We start from the raw sequence: 22,649 nt of genomic DNA on the forward strand, positions 1-22,649 counted from the left end.
AGGATCAGCGTGGCGGATGTGTTGTTACCTACCCTTACTACCTGGGGGCAGCCCGTCAGGATGTCCAGGATCCAGTTGCAGAGGGAGGTGTTTAGTCCCAGGGTCCTTAGCTTATTGATGAGCTTTGAGGGCACTATGGTTTTGAACGCTGAGCTGTCGTCAATGAATATAATTCTCACATAGGTGTTCCTTTTGTTGAGGTGGGAAAGGGCAGTGTGGAGTGCGATTGAGATGGCATCATCTGTGGATCTGTAAGGGCGGTATGCAAATTGGAGTGGGTCTAGGGTTTCTGGGATAATGGTGTTAATGTGAGCCATGACTAGCCTTTCAAAACACTTCATGGCTACGGGAGTGAGTGATATGGGTTGGTAGACATTTAAGCAGGTTACTGTAGTGTTCTTGGGCACAGGGACTATGGTGGTCTGCTTAAAACATGTTGGTATTACAGACTCAGACAGGGAGAGGTTGAAAATGTCAGTGAAGATACTGGCCAGTTGGTCAGTGCATGCTCACAGTACACGTCCTGGTAATACGCCTGGCCCTGCGGCCTTGTGAAAGTTGACCTGTTTAAAGGTCTTGCTCACATCGGCTGTGGAGAGCGTGATCACACAGTCTTCCGGAACATCTGGTGCTCTCATGCATGTTTCAGTGTTATTTGCCTCGAAGCGAGCACAGAAATAGTGTAGCGAAGCGAGCACAGAAATAGTGTAGCTCGTCTGGTAGGCTTGTGTCACTGGGCAGCTCTCGGCTGTGCTTCCCTTTGTAGTCTGTAATGGTTTGCAAGCCCTGCGACATCGACGAGCATCAGAGCCAGTGTAGGACGATTCAATCTTAGTCCTGTATTGACACTTAGCCTGTTTGATGGTTAGTCGGAGGGCGTAGCAGGATTTCTTATAAGCTAACAGGTTAGAGTCCCACTCCTTGAAAGCGGCAGCTCTAGCCTTTATCTCAGTGCGGATGTTGGGGGGACAACGTCATCGATGTACTTATTGATGACGCCAATGACTGATGTGGTGTACTCCTCAATGCCATCAGAGGAATCTCTGAACATATTCCAGTTTGTGCTAGCGAAACAGTACTGTAGCTTAGCATCTGCTTCATCTGACCACTTTTTTATTGTCACTGGTGCTTCCTGCTTTAATTTTTGCTTGTAAGCAGGAATCAGGAGAATAGAATTTTGGTCAGATTTGCCAAATAGAGGGTGAAGGAGAGCTTTGTATGTGTCTCTGTTAGTGGAGTAAAGGTGGTCCAGAGTTTTTTTTCCTTCTGGTTGCACATTTAACATGCTGATAGAAATTTGGTAAGACCGATTTAAGTTTCTCTGCATTATCCTTTTCACCCACGGGTGTGATCATTCTACTGTGGTCCCCGTAGCACACGATCAACCCGGTGTGATTAGAACGCTTATTTAGAACACGTATTTAGAACGGCCAGTTTCGAATGACGCAACAATCAGCATTTGAGCTGGCCACACTTTTTTTCAGAAACATTTTGCACAAACACAATCCTTACAAAGATATGTCCAGAATGTGAGCAGTTTATTTTTGTATGCAATGTTCAGACATTCACAGAAGTATATACAGCATAACACAATCATCCAAACCGGAAAAATGTAGGCTACATTTTTCCTAGCGCTAACCGAGGAAAGATTGACATAACACAAGCGGTCATGAATTAGCTAATAGAAATTACTTTTTATAATTAATCACATCACGGGTGAACTCACCATTGATTGAAATATTTGAGTAAAACACTCTCTAGAAATGGAAAGACGATGGGTAGATTCATGCTTTTTTTCCTCACAGAAACCAAAGATAATAAGAGGAGACAAGATGAGTCTGGTCTGTTTATAGTGAGCCCTTACTCACCTCATTTTGTTATAACATCTTTGGTCCAACAGAGGATTACGTGAAACCCAGAATGCATTGTTTGTCAACAAACATGGCTACACACAGCTGGAATTAGCATAGCACATCATAATCTGTACAACCTTCAAAAAACTATTTTACACACATAATATGTGTCCATGACAATCTATGCAAGAATCGGAATGCATGAAAATATTGGGAAGTGCTTGGGGAATTTTGTCCGGGTCAGAAATCTCCCAAAGATTAATTATCCGCAAAATTAAAAATGACAATTTTTATGTGAATGAATGAGGAGGCGGAACACACCTCAATTCAAACTGTTCTTAGAAAATAAAAACTTGTTGGAAAATCATTTGAAATTGAAGTTGAAAACAGCCTATAAATAAAAACAGGCTAAGTGCCTTGGTTTGAGGGCAGCACGGATTTAATGTACTGTTGGTAACAATCATATTCCGGAATGGAGAGAACGTTCTAACATCATGTGCATAACAAAACTCACGCTGGAGCGACCGTTACAGATATTTGGAACTCACGCATGAAAGGGTTAATGTCCCCGGCCACTAGGAGCATCGTCTCTGGGTGAGCATTTTCCTGTTTGCTTATGGCGGAATACAGCTCATTGAGTGTGGTCTTAGTGCCAGCATCAGGCTGTGGTTGTATGTAGACAGCTACGAAAAATACAGATGAAAACTCTTTAGGTAGATAGTGTGGTCTACAGCTTATCATGAGATACTCTACCTCAGGCAAGCAAAACCTCGAGACTTCGATAGATATCGTGCACCAGCTGTTATTACAAAAATACATAGTCAGCCCCCCTTGACTTACCAGACGCTGCTCATCTATCCTGCCGATAAAGCGTATAACCAGCCAGCTGAATGTTGATAATGTCATCATTCAGCCACGACTCTGTAAAGCATAAGATATTTCAGTTTTGAATGTCCCGTTGGTAGTTTAATCTTTTACGTAGGTCATCGATTTAATTTTTCAAAGTGTGCACGTTTGCTAGTAGAATGGAAGGTAGTGGTGGTTTATTCATTCACCTATGAATTATCAGAAGGTAGCCTGCCCTCCGGCCCCTTTTTCTCAGCCTTCTCTTCGTGCAGTTGATGGGGATCTGGGCCTGTTCCTGGGAAAGCAGTATGTCATTCACGTCGGGCTCGTCGGACTCGTGAAAGGGAAAAAAGGATTCTGCCAGTTCGTGTTGAGTAATCGCAGTTCTGATGTACAGAAGTTATTTTTGGTCATAAGAGACGGTAGTACACATGTATTATTATGTACAAAATAGGTTCAAAAATAAGTTACAAACAACGAAAAGAAACTAACAAAAAAACTCAATTGGATAGGAACACGTAAAACGTCAGCCTTCTTCTCCGGCGCCATCTTGGCTTTCTTTGCTTTCACTCACTGATTAAGTCATAACTGAACTCCCTGTTAGATGCTATGCATCTCATTATCACCTTACTGTACATTAGGGAAATTATTTATTACTTCAAAATTATTTATTTATTGTATTTCTTGTTATACACTTGTTCTTACAAATATCAGATATTTATTATTTATGAAATGGCCATGTATGCTTTTTTAAATGTTACCTTTGTTTTCTCTGTGAAAAAGCAAGAATGTTTCCAAGCAAGTCACACACGCACACACATGGACAAACATGCATACACACAGAGAGGTATATCCACTAACTTTTTATATGAGAGATGAGAGATGAGTGCCAGTCCCTGGCACAGTATCAGAGACCAAACACGTCTGTTCCCTTTAGATGTAGCTCTAAACCCTAATTTATACCTTACACAAGTACACAATGCAAGAGCTACGATTAGCTGTGCAAAATGGCGATCCTGCATGGTTGCGTAGAAGAAATATCTAAACGTGTGCAGCCCCACAACTCAAAGCTAATATATATGATTGCCTCCTGCGTAGCAAATTGCATTCTTGCGTTTCATACTTGTGTCGGGTTTATGTTGTTTTTATGTTGTTTTTATTGATGTTACTGTTATGTCTAAAAGGTAAAATGGACACTATTTTTGTACCTCTTTAATGAATAAAGTTTTTTTTAACCTTGATGAAAATGTATTGCCTGTCCTGATATGTATTTCTTTGCATACACCTAACCATTCTCCTGACAAAATGGAGCATTAAGATAGACATAGACATTAAGATAGGCATATATTGTACATTTGCTATAGGCCTGGTTTAATTAAGGAAGGTTTGTGACTGTATATGTATAACTAGTTCTTACTATAGGACAAGAAGGCTTATAAGTAAATACTGAATGCAGATCTGGATTCATCATAAAAACATATTTGGCTTCTTTGTTTCTCCCATGTATTTAGGTTATTCCACCAATTCTGTGCCTTTTGAGAATTGTTACTTGGTCACTTTTGATTTCACCTAATTTTAACATTATATCATGAAGACCACATATTCAGCTTCATAAAGATCACTATAGTCAGTGCCTATTGAGCGGCAAATAAAGTCAGAAGATGACTGGCCAACCCTCAGAGCCTGGTTGCTCTCCAGGTTTCTTACTGGTTACTGCCTTTCTAGGGAGTTTTTCCTAGCTAACGTGCTTCTACATTTTCATTGCTTGCTTTTTAGGCTGAGTTTCTGTATTAGCAACTTGTGACATCTGCTGATGTAAAAAGAGCTTTATAAATACATTTGATTTGAACAGTGTTGATCGTAACAGCACGAGTCTATAGCGAAGTCCAGCCAACCTTTTAATACAGGATGCAGTGATGAGTATCGAACTGTCACCTGTAACAAAACGAAGGGCACTATGGTAGATGGCATCCAAAGGTTAAAGAGTAGCAGCTGCCCTTTGATAAATAATATTGCCATAATCAAGAACAGATAAAAATGTTGACTGAATAATCTGCTTTCTACTGTTTAGAGAAAGGCACAATCTGTTTCTGCAGAAAAGGGCCAACTTTACATGTTTGCTTCTTAACGAGCTCATCTATACGGTGGCTTGCGAAAGTATTGACACCCCTTGGCATTTTTTTCCATTTTGTTATACCTTACAACCTGGAATTAAGTAGATTGTTGGGGGTTTGTATCATTTGATTTACACAACATGCCACAAAATGCAAAACATGTTTTTTTGTGAAACAAACAAGAAATAAGACAAAAAATATGAAAACTCGAGCGTGCATAACTATTCACCCCCCCTAAGTCAATACTTTGTAGAGCCACCTTTTGCAACAGTTACAGCTGCAAGTCTCTTGGGGTATGTCTCCATAAGCTTGGTACATCTAGCTACGGGATTTTTGCCCATTCTTCAAGGAACAACTACTCCAGCTCCTTCAAGTTGGATGGGTTCCGCTGGTGTACAGCAATCTTTAAGTCATACCACAGATTCTCATTTGGATTGAGGTCTGGGCTTTGACTAGGCCATTCCAAGACATTTAAATGTTTCCCCTTAAACCACTAGAGTGTTACTTTAGCAGTGTGTTTAGGGTCATTGTTCTGTTGGAAGGTTAACCTCTGTCCCAGTCTCAAATCTCTTGAAGACTGAAACAGGTTTCCCTCAAGAATTTCCCCTGTATTTAGCACCATCCATCATTCCTTCAATTCTGACAAGTTCCCCAGTCCATGCCGATGAAAAACATCTACACAGCATGATGCTGCCACCACCATGCGGATTGTGTTCTCGGATGGTGTTCTCGGGGTGAGAGGTGTTGAGTTTGCACCAGACATAGCATTTTCCTTGATGGCCAAAAAGCTCAATTTTAGTCTCATCTAACCAGAGTACCTTCTTCCATATGTTTGGGGAGTTTCCCACATGCATTTTGGCGAACACCAAACGCATTTGCTTATTGTTTTCTTTAAGCAATGGCTTTTTTCTGGCCACTCTTCTGTAAAGCCCAGCTCTGTGGAGTGTACAGCTTAAAGTGGTCCTATGGACCGATACTCCAATCTCTGCTGTGGAGCTTTGCAGCATCAGGGTTATCTTTGGTCTCTTTGTTGCCTCTCTGATTAATGCCCTCCTTGCCTGGTCTGTGAGTTAAGGTGGGCGGCCCTCTCTTGGCAGGATTGTTGTGGTGCCATATTCTTAGCATTTTTAATAATAGATTTAATGGTGCTCCGTGGGATGTTCAAAGTTTGTGATATTTTTTTATAACCCAACCCTGATCTGTACATCTCCACAACTTTGTCCATGACCTGTTTGGAGAGCTTCTTGGTCTTCATGGTGCCGCTTGCTTGGTGGTGCCCCTTGCTGAGTGGTGTTGCAGACTCTGGGGCCTTTCAGAACAGGCGTATAGTCCCCACTGTTCCATAAAGTGTTTTTTTAATCTGTTTTTTTTTTAAATCTAATTTTACTGCTTGCATGAGTTACTTGATGTGGAATAGAGTTCCATGTAGTCATGGCTCTATTTAGTACTATGCACCTTCCATAGTCTGTTCTGGACTTGGGGACTGTGAAGAGACCTCTTGTGTCATGTCTTGTGGGGTATGCATTGTCCGAGCTGTGCGCCAGTAGTTCAAACAGACAGCTTGGTGCATTCAACATGTCAATACCTCTCATAAATACAAGCAGTGGTGAAGTCAATCTCTCCTCCACTTTGAGCCAGGAGAGATTGGCACGCATATTATTAATATTAGCTCTCTGTGCACATCCAAGGGCCAGCTGTGCTGTCCTGTTCTGAACTAATTGCAATTTTCCTAAGTCCTTTTTTGTGGCACCTGACCACACGACTGAACAGTAGTCCAGGTGCAACAAAACTAATGGCCTGTAGGACCTGCCTTGTTGACAGTGCTGTTAAGAAGGTAGAGCAGCGCCTTATTATGGACATACTTCTCCCCATCTTAGCTACTGTTGTATCAATATGTTTTTACCATGACAGTTTACGATCAAGGGTAACTGCAAGCAGTTTAGTCACCTCAACTTTCTCAACGTCCACATTATTTATTGCATGATTTAGTTGAGGTTTAGGGTTTAGTGAATGATTTGCCCCAAATACAATGCTTTTTGTTTTAGACATATTTAGAACTAACTTATTCCTTGCCACCCAGTCTGAAACTAACTGTGTTGCAGTGTTGCAGTCATTTCACTCGCTGTAGTAGCTGACATGTATAATGTTGAGTCATCCGCATACATAGACACTCTGGCTTTCCTCAAAGCCAGTGGCAATTCTTTAGTAAAGATTGAAAAAGTAAAGGACCTAGACAGCTTTCTTGGGGAATTCCTGATTCTACCTGGATTATGTTGGAGAGGCTTCCATTAAAGAAAATCCTCTGTGTTCTGTTGGACAGGTAACTCTTTATCCACAATATAGCAGAGGGTGTAAAGGCATAACACATAAGTTTTGCCAGCAGCAGACTATGATCAATATTGTCAAAAGCCGCACTGAAGTCTAATAAAACAGCCCCCACAATCGTTTTATTATGAATTTCTCTCAGTCAATCATCAGTCATTTGTGTAAGTGCTACGCTTGTTGAATGTCCTTCTCTATTAGCATGCTGAAAGTTTGTTGTCAATTTGTTTACTGTAAAATAGCATTGTATCAGGTCAAACACAATTTTTTTCAAAAGTTTGCTAAGGGTTGGTAACAGGCTAATCAGGGGCTTTACTGTTCTTAGGTAGGGGAAGGACTTTTTCTTCCCTCCAAGCCTGAGGGCACACATTTTCTAGTAGGCTTAAATTGAAGATATGGCAAATAGGAGTGGCAATATCGTCTGCTGTTATCCTCAGTAATTTTCCATCCAAGTTGTCAGGCCCCGGAAGCTTGTCATTGTTGATAGACAACAATCATTTTTTCACCTCTTCTACACTAACATTACATAATTTAAAATTACAATGCTTGTCTTTCATAGTTTGGTCAGTTATACTTGCATGTGTAGTGTCAACATTTGTTGCTGTAATGCCCTTAGTTTGCTAATCTTGCCAATTAAAATATAATTAAAGTAGTTGGCAATATCAGTTTGTTTTGTGATGAATGAGCCATCTGTTTCAATGGATGATGGAGCTGAGTTTGCCTTTTTCCCAGAATTTCATTTAAGATGCTCCAAAACTTTTCATTATCATTCTTTATTTAATTTATGTTGGTTTCATAGTGTATAGTGTATATATACCATATACCACTCCTATTTGAATGGTAGTATATATATATACAGTGCCTTGCGAAAGTATTCGGCCCTCTTGAACTTTGCGACGTTTTGCCACATTTCAGGCTTCAAACATAAAGATATAAAACTGTATTTTTTTGTGAAGAATCAACAACAAGTGGGACACAATCATGAAGTGGAACGACATTTATTGGATATTTCAAACTTTTTTAACAAATCAAAAACTGAAAAATTGGGCGTGCAAAATTATTCAGTCCCCTTAAGTTAATACTTTGTAGCGCCACCTTTTGCTGCGATTACAGCTGTAAGTCGCTTGGGGTATGTCTCTATCAGTTTTAAACATCGAGAGACTGAAAATATTTCCCATTCCTCCTTGCAAAACAGCTCAAGCTCAGTGAGGTTGGATGGAGAGCATTTGTGAACAGCAGTTTTCAGTTCTTTCCACAGATTCTCGATTGGATTCAGGTCTGGACTTTGACTTGGCCATTCTTTTTTTGTTGTTTTTTTTTTGTTGAATTTTTACCCCTTTTTCTCCCCAATTTCGTGGTATCCAATTGTTGTAGTAGCTACTATCTTGTCTCATCGCTACAACTCCCGTACGGGCTCGGGAGAGACGAAGGTTGAAAGTCATGCGTCCTCCGATACACAACCCAACCAAGCCGCACTGCTTCTTAACACAGCACGCATCCAACCCGGAAGCCAGCCGCACCAATGCGCTGGAGGAAACACCGTGCACCTGGCCACCTTGGTTAGCGCACACTGCGCCCAGCCCGCCACAGGAGTCGCTGGTGCGCGATGAGACAAGGACACCCCTACCGACCAAGCCCTCCCTAACCCGGGCGACGCTAAGCCAATTGTGCTTCGCCCCACGGACCTCCCGGTCGCGGCCGGTTACGACAGAGCCTGGGCGCGAACCCAGGGACTCTGATGGCAGAGCTGGCGCTGCAGTACAGCGCCCTTAACCACTGCGCCACCCGGGAGGCGACTTGGCCATTCTAACACCTGGATATGTTTATTTTTGAACCATTCCATTGTAGATTTTGCTTTATGTTTTGGATCATAGTCTTGTTGGAAGACAAATCTCCGTCCCAGTCTCAGGTCTTTTGTAGACTCCATCGGGTTTTCTTCCAGAATGGTCCTGTATTTGGCTCCATCCATCTTCCCATCAATTTTAACCATCTTCCCTGTCCCTGCTGAAGAAAAGCAGGCCCAAACCATGATGCTGCCACCACCATGTTTGACAGTGGGGATGGTGTGTTCAGGGTGATGGCTGTGTTGCTTTTACGCCAAACATAACGTCTTGCATTGTTGCCAAAAAGTTCAATTTTGGTTTCATCTGACCAGAGCACCTTCTTCCACATGTTTGGTGTGTCTCCCAGGTGGCTTGTGGCAAACTTTAAACTACACTTTTTATGGATATCTTTAAGAAATGGCTTTCTTCTTGCCACTCTTCCATAAAGGCCAGATTTGTGCAATATACGACTGATTGTTGTCCTATGGACAGAGTCTCCCACCTCAGCTGTAGATCTCTGCAGTTCATCCAGAGTGATCATGGGCCTCTTGGCTGGATCTCTGATCAGTCTTCTCCTTGTATGAGCTGAAAGTTTAGAGGGACGGCCAGGTCTTGGTAGATTTGCAGTGGTCTGATACTCCTTCCATTTCAATATTATCGCTTGCACAGTGCTCCTTGGGATGTTTAAAGCTTGGGAAATCTTTTTGTATCCAAATCCGGCTTTAAACTTCTTCACAACAGTATCTCGGACCTGCCTGGTGTGTTCCTTGTTCTTCATGATGCTCTCTGCGCTTTTCACGGACCTCTGAGACTATCACAGTGCAGGTGCATTTATACGGAGACTTGATTACACACAGGTGGATTGTATTTATCATCATTAGTCATTTATGTCAACATTGGATCATTCAGAGATCCTCACTGAACTTCTGGAGAGAGTTTGCTGCACTGAAAGTAAAGGGGCTGAATAATTTTGCACGCCCAATTTTTCAGTTTTTGATTTGTTAAAAAAGTTTGAAATATCCAATAAATGTCGTTCCACTTCATGATTGTGTCCCACTTGTTGTTGATTCTTCACAAAAAAATACAGTTTTATATCTTTATGTTTGAAGCCTGAAATGTGGCAAAACGTCGCAAAGTTCAAGGGGGCCGAATACTTTCGCAAGGCACTGTATATAAACAAATAATAATTGATCTGAGGGCCGGGCCGCGGCCCGCCAGTTGCCAATCCATGGCCTAGCTAGTGCATTTAACTTTAAGGCATTTATCTAGTCAACTAGCGATTAGCATTAAAGATTAGCTATCATTACTTTAGGCACATGCCAGCTTTAGACTAACTAACACGCATTTTGCAGAGAGCAATATGTGCAACTGAATAGTATAATAGAGAACATGTGGATACATATTTAGAAGCAACGTGAAAAGCAGCATCTTTCTTTTTTTGTGAGTGCATGAATTGACAGCATGCTGAGAGAATGAACAGCGTGAAGGAACTGTGTGGTGCCTGCTTGAGTGACAGGGGGCGGGACATGGTGTGTGTGGCCTGGGAACTGGAACCAAGCTGCCGCGGGACGCAGCAGTGTAGATAACTATTGCGGCTAAATATTGTTACGAATTGAATTGTTTATTGTATTGTCTTTAAGTCGCACTGGTGCTCCCAAATTAAAACTCCAGGTCGCACATCAAAATATTCCTTCACACTTTAGAGCCCTGCTTTGTACACCCACATGCAGAGTTAAGATCTCAACAGAAGCAGTTGGCAGAACCCTTCTGAACTATTTTTAAAGATAGTTGGGAAGTTGAGGTTGCACTTTTCTACTTTGTGGAAAAATAAAACATCTGTCTTGTGTGTAGGGACGAACGTCAATCAAAGCAGTTTTGATTGGCCACTGAAGTGAACTATTGCCTCTTTGTGCTCCTGCCAGGTTCCGTTGTAGGCACAGGCGTCAGGTGCGTACCCCTCCTGGGGACTCTGACTGTGCCTGTGACCTGTCCCAGTGGCAACACCACACTGATAAGAGAGGCCTGAGAGACCCGGTGCTGCCGGCCTCCTGGGATGCAGGTGTCTCCTTCGTCTTCCATCAGCGCTCCCACAAGGACCAGCTAGGCAGCCTGAGAGCACCAGGAGTGATTGGACAAGAGGGCCTAGCGTTGAACCAAAGACGGTCAACTAGCACACAGGAGCAACGTTACTGCACGAGAGGGCCTAGGGATACACAAAAAAAAAAGAAATTCTCTCATGATGGAATTATTCAGTGGCGACCCGTCATTCAGGGCAGATGTGGCAGAGCCCCAAATGTTTTGAGCGGGGGGGGGGGCTAACATGTTTTGCTTGTAATTTTGGCTTAATAAGTGTTACATATCAGTTTGGAAACAATGTAAAAAAAAACATGTCATTGAGTTCATTAAGCTGCATACAAAAATGGTCTCTTCTTGAATAAGGCATCTCCAAAATGCAGGTGTTTCAGCCTAGCTCAGTGCTTTCTGTGGTGGTGGGGCTCACCAGCAGAAAATACAGAGCGTTTTGCCTGATTGGCTCAGTTTTCTGTTATGATTGGCACAGTTTTCTGTCACTCATGGGACAGTACGTGATCCACAATTCTAAGGTTTGAGCACCACATCAAAATGGAGCACCACATCAAAATATTTTTCATACATTCACATATAACAATGAAATATTCACTTACTTTTTGAAAATGTTTGAAAATATTCCTCTGATTTGTCATCCAAAGGGTCCCCGCTATAACTTGTAGGGTCGTTTTGTTAGATACAATCCTTCTTTATATCCCAAAAAGTCTGTTTAGTTGGTGCCATCGATTTGAGTAATCCACTCATTCAACTTGCAGAGAAAGGAATCCAAAAATATACCCCTAAACTTTGTTTCAACAAGTCAAAATACATTTCTATTCACTCCACAGATACCCCAAAAATGTAAACAAACTATAATATTTCTTACGGAAATAAGTATGTTCAATTGGAAACTGGATTTGGATTTTAGCAGGTGCATAATGTCTTCATGGAGAGCGCAAACACGAATTTCCAAGACTGTGTCCTTCAGCTAAAACTGATATTACAGTTTTAGCAGAACCTTGAACATAGACTGCTAACACCCTGTGGAATACTTGATATGATCTTTCTCTTGCATCTCCAAGTCTCTCATTGTTTTTTATTTCAGGTTGGTTTTCATTGGATTTTCTCCTATAATTCCTACTGTGTTATATTCTCCCACATTATTTTAACATTTCGAAGAACTTCAAAGTATTTTCTTTCCAATGGTACCAATTATATGCATATCCTGGCTTCAGGGCCTGAGCTACAGGCAGTTTACTTTGGGCATGTCATTCAGACAGGAAGTGGAGAAAAAAGGGGCCTAGCCCTATTGACTACGTCCGTTGTCGCTTGCTCATTAATGTCTTAATCTAAATGATGGATTGCCTCTTATCTGCTTGTCGTCACCTTATGCCATAACTTGTCCAGTTGAAGTAGGAAGTTTACATACGCCTTAGCCAAATACATTTCAACTCAGTTTTTCACAATTCCTGACCTTTAATACTTGGGAAAATTTCATGTCTTAGGTCAGTTAGGATCACCACTTTTTTTTAAGAATATGAAATGTCAGAATAGTAGAGAGAATGATTTATTTCAGCTTTTATTTCTTTCACATTCTCGGTGGGTCAGAAGTTTACATACACTCAATTAGTATTTGGTATCATTGCCTTTAAATTGTTTAACTTGGATCAAACATTTCAGGTAGCCTTCCACAAGCTTCCCACAATAAATTGGGTTAATTTTGGCCCATTCCTACTGACAGAGCTGCTGTAACTGAGTCAGGTTTGTAGGCTCCCTTGCTCACACATGCTTTTTCAGTTCTGCCCACAAATGTTCTATAGGAGTGAGGTCAGGGCTTTGTGATGGCCACTCTAATACCTTGACTTTGTTGTCCTTAAGCCATTTTGTCACAACTTTGAAAGTATGCCCGGGGTCATTGTCCATTTGGAAGACCCATCTGCGACCAAGCTTTAACTTCCTGACTGATGTCTTGAGATGTTGCTTCAATATATCTACATCATTTTCGTTCCTCATGATGATCTATTTTGTACCAGTCCCTCCTGCAGCCACCCCCTTGCTTCACGGTTGGGATGGTGTTGTTCGACTTGCAAGCCTCCTCCTTTTTCCTCCAAACATAACGATGGTCATTATGACCAAACAGTTCTAATCTTTGTTTCATCAGACCAGAGGACATTTCTCCAAAAAGTACGATCTTTGTCCCCATGTGCAATTGCAAACCGTAGTCTGGCTTTTTCATGGCGGTTCTGGAGCAGTGGCTTCTTCCTTGCTGAGCGGCCTTTCAGGTTATGTCAATACAGGCCTTGTTTTACTGTGGATATAGATACTATTGTACCTGTTTCCTACAGCATCTTCACAAGGTCCTATGCTGTTGTGCTGGGATTGATTTGCACTTTTTGCACCAAAGTACATTCATCCCCAGGAGACAAAACGCGTCTCCTTCCTGAGCGGTATGACGGTTGCGTGGTCCCATGGTGTTTATACTTGCGTACTACTGTTTGTACAGATGAACGTGGTCCCTTCAGGCGTATGGAAATTGCTCCCAAGGATGAACCAGACTTGTGGAGGTCTACATTTTTTTTCTGAGATCTTGGCTGATTTCTTTTGATTTTCCCATGATGTCAAGCAAAGAGACAGTTTGTAGGCCTTGAAATAGGCCTTGAAATACATCCACAGGTACACCTCCTTTTGACTCAAATTATGTCAATTAGCCTATCAGAAGCTTCTAAAGCCATGACATCATCTTCTGGAATTTTCCAAGCTGTTTAAAGGCAGTCAATTTAGTGTATGTAAATTTCTGACCCACTGGAATTGTGATACAGTGAATTATAAGTGAAATAATCTGTCTGTAAACAACCTAAGCGTATGTAAACTTCCGACTTCAACTGTACATCTCAATTGTCAGTAGAATCCACATTTGTTTAAGCAAGTCTGCCATATCCGCTGTTTTTTTTTAAGGCAGTAAATGAGGCTTAATGAACTGTTTCGCTGCCAGACAAGGCTCCGCTGAAAGCCAGGTTTTGCAGTGGTAACGTGTTTGGGACAGTTTTATGTAGGCCCAAACAGTTTGTGGGCACAGTTTGTCAGTTATAGTGCAATTCGTGTTGTGTAGTGGCTTTGCTGGCATGCATCCCACATTTTCTTTTTGCCCCTCCAAGATTTACATGCTAATATCGGCACTGCTACTTGTCAAGGTTCAATCCATACTCTTTTTATAAGGGTGTGTAACAATGTAATAACCATATTGAAGACTATTTTATTTTTATGTAAAGGCAATTCCTATATGTAATTGTCGCCACATCTTTCTTTCCAGTCCGTGTTAGGTTCTATACACTGTGCAAATATTCATGTATATTGTCTAAATGTACTTATATTTGTTTTCTATTGAATCGTATACTTTATTGCCTTGATAACAAAAGTATTTTGTAAAGACGTTAGACAATTTCACTCATGTCAGGATTTATTGAACCAAGACAACTAGCAATTCAACAAGCAAGATATTCTAGGTCATGGATGGGCAACTTTGATGGGGGGGGGGGGGGGGGCTACAAAAAAATGTGGGGTCCGCAGTGGCTTGCAGGCAAAGCCTTTTGGGGGCCCTAAGTCAAATTGTTGCCCACCCTCCCCCTATTTTATCAGCCCCCCTCTTGACAGCAGAGAGAAAATATTGAAGGTTTAGAGCATAGAGAAAATAGGTCCGTTTTAAAGCAAGTTTGCTGCAATTCTACATAGGGACACTCGAAGTTCATCTTAAATGAATCATTGTTTATTAACAAGAAGCTGGAGAGGTCACAGTCAAATGTAGATGCATAAAGTACCGGTCTTAACGGAGCTCTATCGGGGCAGTCCCGTTAGATCTATTTTATACTGCTTACAGACAAATTATATTTGCATGATTTAGCTTATTCATAATAAATTCATCATTAATGTTTGGTTCATGCATGGGACAGACCAATACCTTACAAGGCTTCTTCTCTCCAAGCTGAGACCTTGAAAATTTCTCAAAACAAGGTTCTGAGCGTACTGCCAAATTGCAGATACTGATGGTGAGGATTCGTTCAGTCACTTACTTGCATGAACTCAGAAATTGGTTATTAGAAAAGCACAAACATCGAAGACAGAAATTGGTTATTAGAAAAGCACAAACAATACAACTTTCCATCACAAATGTTTGCAGTTTTAATATGATATCAGACTGTAAGTTACAAAATCAAATGGGGTCCCCCCGGTCAGTAATTTGACCATGATTAGATTGGTAAGTTAGTCTAGCCAGAAATCTAAAAATGTTTTGATGACATCGGCTAATTGAGTGACTCAGTAACTGATCCGCAGTTGCCTATCCCTGTTCTAGGTCAATGACCCAAAAAAACAACAAACATGATTTTTAAGGGCTGCAGATGCTGCATTACAAACATGACAACATATCAACAATAAAGATGCTGAATAAGCTCTTATGCCATTATTTCACAATTTAAAATGCCAAATATAAGGCCACTTGTATTTATGTAACACATTGTTTTTGGCTTATTAGGCCTGCAACAGCCTTGACATACAAAACAGCAACACATATATGTGTTGTAAACTGGAAAATATTGTTCATACAAATGTTCCTTACAAAAGACTTAAAACTGAAGCAATTTCGATTTCCAGGAACTTCTCTTGGGTAGCAGCAAATGTTTGTTCACTTCAGGTTAAGGAACGTTTTATCCAGGGTCATGTTCAGTTGGTCTGAACTGGAGTGAAACAGGGAAGTACTATCTGTTCTTGTCTAATAAACAATGCTCATATTTTTTTCCCATTGCAAAACATTTTAGTGTTACTAATGAACACAACCCAGAATTCGCAGGGTTTCGAGGCGAAGTGTCCCCTATCTAGAGGTCTAGGACCAGCTTCCTCTTCCTCACAAAACTGTCCCAAGATCAACACCTAGAGGCAACTTCACCCTACTCCATTCGCATGACCCAAGACCTAGTTCACATGATGCTGATGTGGTCAGCCATGGTGTCCCTGGAGTTCCAGTGGTCGGTGATGAGGTCACAAAGGTGACTGAGCGTGCCCAGAGCCGTGTCCCTCAGCTCTATGTTTCTGTCCAGTGGGTTACTCTTCAGGCTGAGGAGTAGTCTCTGGGGAGGACGGTGGGTCTCCAACAACTTCCCTAACTCTAGCAGCTCAGGAGGCTGGATGAAGTTGGAGCTATCAACGACAAAGACAGGAAATACAAGAAACAGAATGGCTACGTTCCAATTTGCCACCCTTCCCTCAAAGTCTGCAGTTGTACACTCTACGTCATGGATTTAACAGTGGTGGAACTTGAAACTCCCTACAGCCAATGCTTACACCAATCCATGACGGGGAGTTTGCTTGCGCACACTTTGGGGGAAGTGTGGAGAATAGGGACAGAGTCCAACTCTTATAAGACAAATTAGGCCTCTTCACAAAATGACAAAATAGCCTACTGAAATGCTTATAGCAGCTACTTGCCTGATGTCCAGCTCTTTCACTGTGCTTGGTGAGGGTCCTTTGAAGAGTTCCCCCAAAACTGTCACAGTCTTGGCTAAAAGGACAAAATAAAAATAGTTGTTTCAATTCATGCACTCAAAAATCAAATTCATACCATCCAGAGGTGTAGTAGCTTGCGTGATGTATTGTTGTCTCTACCTTCTTGCCTTTGTGCTGTTGTCTGTGCCCAATAGTGTTTGTACCATGTTTTGTGCTGCTATCATGTTGTTGTCATGTGTTTCTGCCATGCTAGGTTGTTGTCTTAAGTCTCTCTTTATGTAGTGTTCTGGTGTCTCTCTTGTCGTGATGTGTGTTTTGTCCTATTTTTATTTTATTTTAATCCCAGCCCCAGGTCCCCGCAAGAGACCTGCCTTTTGGTAGGCCGTCATTGTAAATAAGAATTTGTTCATAACTAACTTTCCTAGTTAAATAAAGGTTAAATAAAATAAAAGGTGGCAGGGGCGGGGGATGTAGCATGAAAAGTCTGAACGAAACCTATGAAACAAAGCTAAGTTGGCCTCTTACCGAGGCGGTTTTGAGCCAGGTTGACAGACTGGAGAGATGGAACCTTTTTGAGAGAATTAACCAGCTGTCGGACGACATCTTCCTTGTCACTGCATTTCTCCAGAAGCCGACAGTCCTTCAATGACAACGCTGTCATTATGGAGCAGACAGGAGAATACAATTAGGATGCATCCCAAATGGCACCGTTTTCCTTTTAGGCCCTTGACAAAAGTGGTGCACTACATAAGGAATAGGGTGCCATTTGAGACACAACCATAGAATAGACTGATCAAATGCAAGAGGCTTTGCTTGTTTGTGATATCCATGCTGCATACCACTTTTTAGAGCTGCATACATGTTAGATAAAAAAAGATTTAATATGAATTTTAATACATCACTTGATACAAAAACTACTTCATGGAAATCATTCCTTACCTTCCAACATACAGTAGTTATCCAGTAGCTGGAAGATTGCACCGTGACAATCAGACAGGTTGATATCCTCCAAGGTGAGGTCCTTCAGGTGGCGATTGGACTCTGTCACAGCAGGAACACAAAAACAATTTTACCATATGGGAGAAAATATACCAAAATATCTCCTACGGCTATGAAGTGTTACACATACATTGCACATGAAGTTATTGCTGAAGCAATTGGAAGCAAACTAATAAAAAAAAACAGATCATGCATATTCTAGCCCATTGTGAGCACAGCAGCATCAACTTACACATACACAACTGCTAGAAAACAGCACTTGGATGCACTGACTAAGTCGCTCTAGATAAGAGCATCTGCTTAAGCTAAATGACAAAACTGTTGAATGAAATGTAGTGCTTGTACTCTACGTTGACAGTGGTTTTAAATGACTCCATGTTACCTGCCACTGTGTTGAGGAGGTGGCTGGGTGAGAAGCCAGTTGAGCTATTGATTCCTGAGACGTGAAGTGAGGTGAGGCGAGGAGAGCGTAGCAACACACACATCAGACTCTCCACACTGGTCCTCAATTTGGGTACTTTCACACACAGCTTCTCCAGTGAGAGTTCTAGCAATGGAAAGTTGGGACAAGTTCTCAAATACAATGCAAAAATAAATGCTCTTTGCAGACATCCAATTCTCTGCGACTCAATTTTAAAAAGTAAACATTTATATACCATTGTTTTATAAATATGCAATCCTCATGTCTTACCTTTCTTATGTTGAGATTTCACTTTTCTTGTTAAATTAATCTCACCTAACCCGACAACTCGCTAAAACTTGATTTTAGTTCAAATCTGCATTTAATCTAAGATGAGGATTACTCTCTGTCTGGTAAACCGGCCCCACAAACTACAATAAAACAAAAACATTTTGTACAGGTTGGATATGAATAACTTTGGGTGGTCCATATACTAGATTGTCGGCCACCTGCATGGTGTGCAGGCTGGGGAATGCTTCTCAGTGGGGCTCTGTGGTACTCTGCTACAGGGTGGATCTCCATGGAGAATGACCTGAGGGTGGGGCATGCATTCAGCAGGGACTCCATGAGAGCAGGATGGGTCAGGGACCCCACACTTAGCTCAATCAGGGAGCAGCCTGGTGTAGCAGACAGCTGCTGGAGAGACTCTGCCAGGCTCAACGCATCACCCTCCTCAAAGGTCCCTGCAGACAGAGGCATCAACAACAGAAACACTCGGCCTGTGTCCGAATACACCCTATAGCCTTTATAGTACCCCATTCCCCTTACCCTGGTAGTGCACAATAAAGTGAATAGGGTGCCATTTGGGAGGCAACCAACGAGTGCATTCCACGTTCATAACTGTCCTTTTTAGCATACTCTTTCTTTGTAACAAACACATAAAAAACAATAGATTCTATAGATGATACACTTACAAGCACTTTGCAGGCTTAGAGAGTGGAGGCACAGCCAAGAAGGCAGGAGAGGAAGCAGTACAGGGAAGACTCCACCCCGGAAGTCATTGATCTTTAGTGAATGGATTTGCCCCTTGTGGCAAATCTCTGTCGAGTGACCAGCCGAGGGTATAAACATCTGGCACAATGGCTTGGGGACCATACATTGGCATGGAGTGCTGGTCAAGTCAAGCTCTGCCTTCGCAGAGGCAATACTCAACCTTGGACGCTTGCATGGGGTCCCACCATTATTATCTTCTTCATCAGGCTCCTCTTCCTCTGGGACCTGGCAGTTGGCTGCCTCAGCATCTCCAGCGCTGCTTCCTGCAGTGTTTGGCACCTGGCAACATTTGACCATCTCACCTTGCATGGACTCCATTGGACATTGGTGGCTTTTACTCCGAGGTCCCCTGCCATGAAGAATCCAAGCCAGCAGACGAGGATCTGGGCTCTGGTTTATGATGACATCACGGGCTGCCCCGTGGTCCAGTAAACGGTGCAGGGTGTATAAGACATCACTGGGCCACTCTCTGAGCTGAGTGCTCTCTCCCAGTTGAATGCATCTTACACCCTTCTCCAGAACGCTCAGAACGGACCTCCTCGCGAAGAAGTAGCCGTGTGGCCGTGATGTTCGAAGAACCAGGTGCTGGATGTATTTGGCCATGACTAAGAGAAGGGAGTTAAAGTCGACATTCAGGAGGTATTTTGTATCACCTCCGAACCTGAAGCCATAGAAGGCCAAGTTAAAGAGCTTATGCATGCTTATCTCCCTCCATTCATCTTCGGTGAGTATGGTCTGGAAAAGAAACAAGAATAACATAATAATTAGGGCAAAGGAACACATTCTCTAGAAGGTTTAGTTCAGAACTGTTGTTATAGGGTTCAGAACTAGTGTTTCAGGCTATAGATCACACATATCGCCAACCTTGGAACTAAAACTCGTTAGAACTAGTTATCCGGCTGTTGTTTTGTACTTTTCAACATTCTCAGTGGATTGCCTCACCTTAGTATGTGGTGGAGAGTGAAGTTAACTGCATGATGGAATTTAAATAGTGAAAAAGCCAGATGGTACAAAGGTGGATTATTATGTGGATAAGATACTTACACTCCCTTTGCGAGGCCCAGAGATTCTTCTCAATATTCCTGCCCACACAAAGGAGGTGGAGATTCCTGAAAGACAGACAAATAAAATGTTTAATAGAATAGCAGTAGTTAGCTACCCTCTGTCTGAAAAATCAGCAGTGTGATTTGAGGCCTGTTGGGTGTTATATAACGCCGGTCCAGTATGTAATACTGATCTCTCCACTGACAGTCATAGTGAGAGCGTAGCTGACAGAGCCAACGACCAAAGCTAGGCTTTACAGTACTTACCTTTCCGGTTCACTGCAGGCTGAATTCTATCCAGATCAACAATGTTTAAATGCTGCAGGAGCTCCTTGATCAGTGAGATTGGTAGGTCTAAATGGGTAATATTAAAAACGGTTAATTTTCAGGATATTCAGTCTGCATTTTATCTTGTTTATCCTCTTTAGGATATACCGTCAGTAAGGAACATTCTAGCTAGTCATTACACATAAGAGTCATTGGACAAAGGATTCTTCTGCATGGGGGAGTTTTGTTAAGAGCCCCAACGCTCAATCTGAACATTAACAAACGTCGCTTGAGGTACAGTTTTGGAAGCATTAGGACCTTATCTTTCATATCTGCGAGAAATCTTTTGCAAAAAACCCAAGAAAAGGTCAAATTGATACCCACCTTGATAGGATTAGTGTGCCCACACGGCCATATCTCCATGTTGTTTGACTAATTGCCTATCTATACTGAACCAAAATATAAAATGCAACATGCAACAATTTCAAAGATTTTACTGAGTTACAGTTCATATAAGGAAATCAGTCAATTGGGCCATAATCTATGGATTTCACATGACTGGGTACACAGATATGCATACCTTTAAAAAAAAAAGAAGGTAGGGGTGTGGATCAGAGAACCAGTCAGTATCTGATGTGACCACCATTTGCCTCATGCAGTGAGACACACAGAGTTGATCAGGCTGTTGATTGTGGCCTGTGGAATGTTGTCCCACTCCTCTTCAATGGCTGTGCGAAGTTGCTGGATATTGGCGGGAACTGGAACACGCTGTCTACAAGTCAACCAAGAGCATCCCAAACATGCTCAATAGGTGACATGTTTGGTGAGTAAGCAGGTCATGGAAGAACTGGGACGTTTTCAGCTTCCAGGAATTGTGTACAGATCCTTGTGACATGGGACTGTATATAATAATGCTGAAACATGAGGTGATGGCAGCAGATGAATAGCATGACCATGGGCCTCAAGATCTCGTCATGGTATCTCTGTGCATTGAAATTGACATTGATAAAATGCAATTGTGTTTGTTGTCCATAGCTTATGCCTGGCCATACCCTAACCCCACCCCGGGGCACTCTGTTCACAATGTTGACATCGTTGGAGACGGTTTATGGTAGAGACATTAACATTACATTATATGGCAACAGCGCTGGTGGACATTCCTGCAGTCAGCATGACAATTGCACACTCTTTCATTTCAGCTCATGAAACATGGGAGCAACACTTTACATGTTGCATTTATATTTTTGTTAAGTGTAGCATGCCCCCGAACACCTGTGTGTAAGTGTAATTCAAGAAGTGTCGTTTCGTTGGATGGAGACACCCATAGCTGTATGGTTCTTCGCAAAACTCCTACAATATAGTTTATTTTGTATTTGAAGGATTCTTTATCGATGAAAGATATGGGGCATATGTTTCAAAAGCCGTATCGCAAGCTATGATTATTGACGTTTCTAAGAGTTAAAACTGCCTCGGGATTGTAGTTCACACGAGTCAGTTGTGGGCGAAGTTAATAATGGCTGAAAACTGTAGGGAGAAGGCAGAATGCCACCTAGCGTTTTCGAGAGCTAGTTTGGGTACCAGTCCATTCATGTATTGTACATGCATTAGCTAAAATAGCTGAGTAACACTTAGCTTTGATGCAACCAAGATCGTCCTTCGTCCAGCACAATGTAAAAAAAAACTCCCTTGGTTGCATCGAAGATGAGACACTTACCAAGAGCTTTCTTGTCTAGAACATCCATGTGACGACTCACTGTTTTGATGCATATCTTCTTCAAGGTGGGTGTAATAGTGGAAGTAACTTTGGCATCCTGCCACTCCTTGGCTCTTCTAATTTGTTCAAGGTAAGGAGCAGGCATGCTCAGTATCAGATGAAAAACGAGGCAGATTAAATAAACATGCAGCAGATCAGCTCCACAGATTTCAGTCAGAGAATATTTGCTAATACTCAAGAGTTCAGCTGCGCTATTTCATAATTTAGGCATAATACCAACAACAACAAAAAGGATAGCAAAAAACGAGCTAACTAACCAGCAAATGGTTTTAAAAAAAATTAAAACTGCAGCTATCTCTTCAAATTGATGCAGGTTGTAGTTTGGTTCCTGTAGACTTCCGGTTAATCACTTTCTATCAAGACGTCATAGTAGGCAAGGATAAAGAAGTACTTCCGGATCACGTATTTTTGGAATCCTTCAGAATAATAGTCCCATCCTGTATAAATTGTAAATGAATAATTAGGGGTATAATTATGGAAAATATGCGCAATTATCTATATATTTCATACTCGTTATCATACAAATAATAATTAAACGTATTTCTATGAGATATGTCATTATTTTATAAAATAAATAAATGTCAAGCCTAAA

At 41.7% G+C, this 22,649-nt stretch overlaps 1 protein-coding gene across 1 annotated transcript; it reads right to left on the reverse strand.

Moving 5' to 3' along the window:
- Positions 1 to 14,464: 14,464 nt before the first annotated feature.
- On the reverse strand, positions 14,465 to 22,420 carry LOC139406750 (leucine rich repeat containing 41). The gene is made up of 10 exons (XM_071149746.1): positions 21,998 to 22,420; positions 20,284 to 20,370; positions 20,018 to 20,082; positions 18,895 to 19,708; positions 18,430 to 18,663; positions 17,903 to 18,067; positions 17,461 to 17,562; positions 17,047 to 17,175; positions 16,504 to 16,576; positions 14,465 to 16,215 (listed from the first exon to the last, which is right to left on the reverse strand). Exons 1-10 carry the CDS (start codon positions 22,140 to 22,142, stop codon positions 15,996 to 15,998), a joined length of 2,034 nt encoding a protein of 677 aa, XP_071005847.1. The 5' UTR covers positions 22,143 to 22,420; the 3' UTR covers positions 14,465 to 15,995.
- Positions 22,421 to 22,649: the final 229 nt, after the last annotated feature.

The sequence above is a fragment of the Oncorhynchus clarkii genome, chromosome 4, assembly GCF_045791955.1.
Source record: "Oncorhynchus clarkii lewisi isolate Uvic-CL-2024 chromosome 4, UVic_Ocla_1.0, whole genome shotgun sequence".
Classification (NCBI taxonomy): domain Eukaryota; kingdom Metazoa; phylum Chordata; class Actinopteri; order Salmoniformes; family Salmonidae; genus Oncorhynchus; species Oncorhynchus clarkii.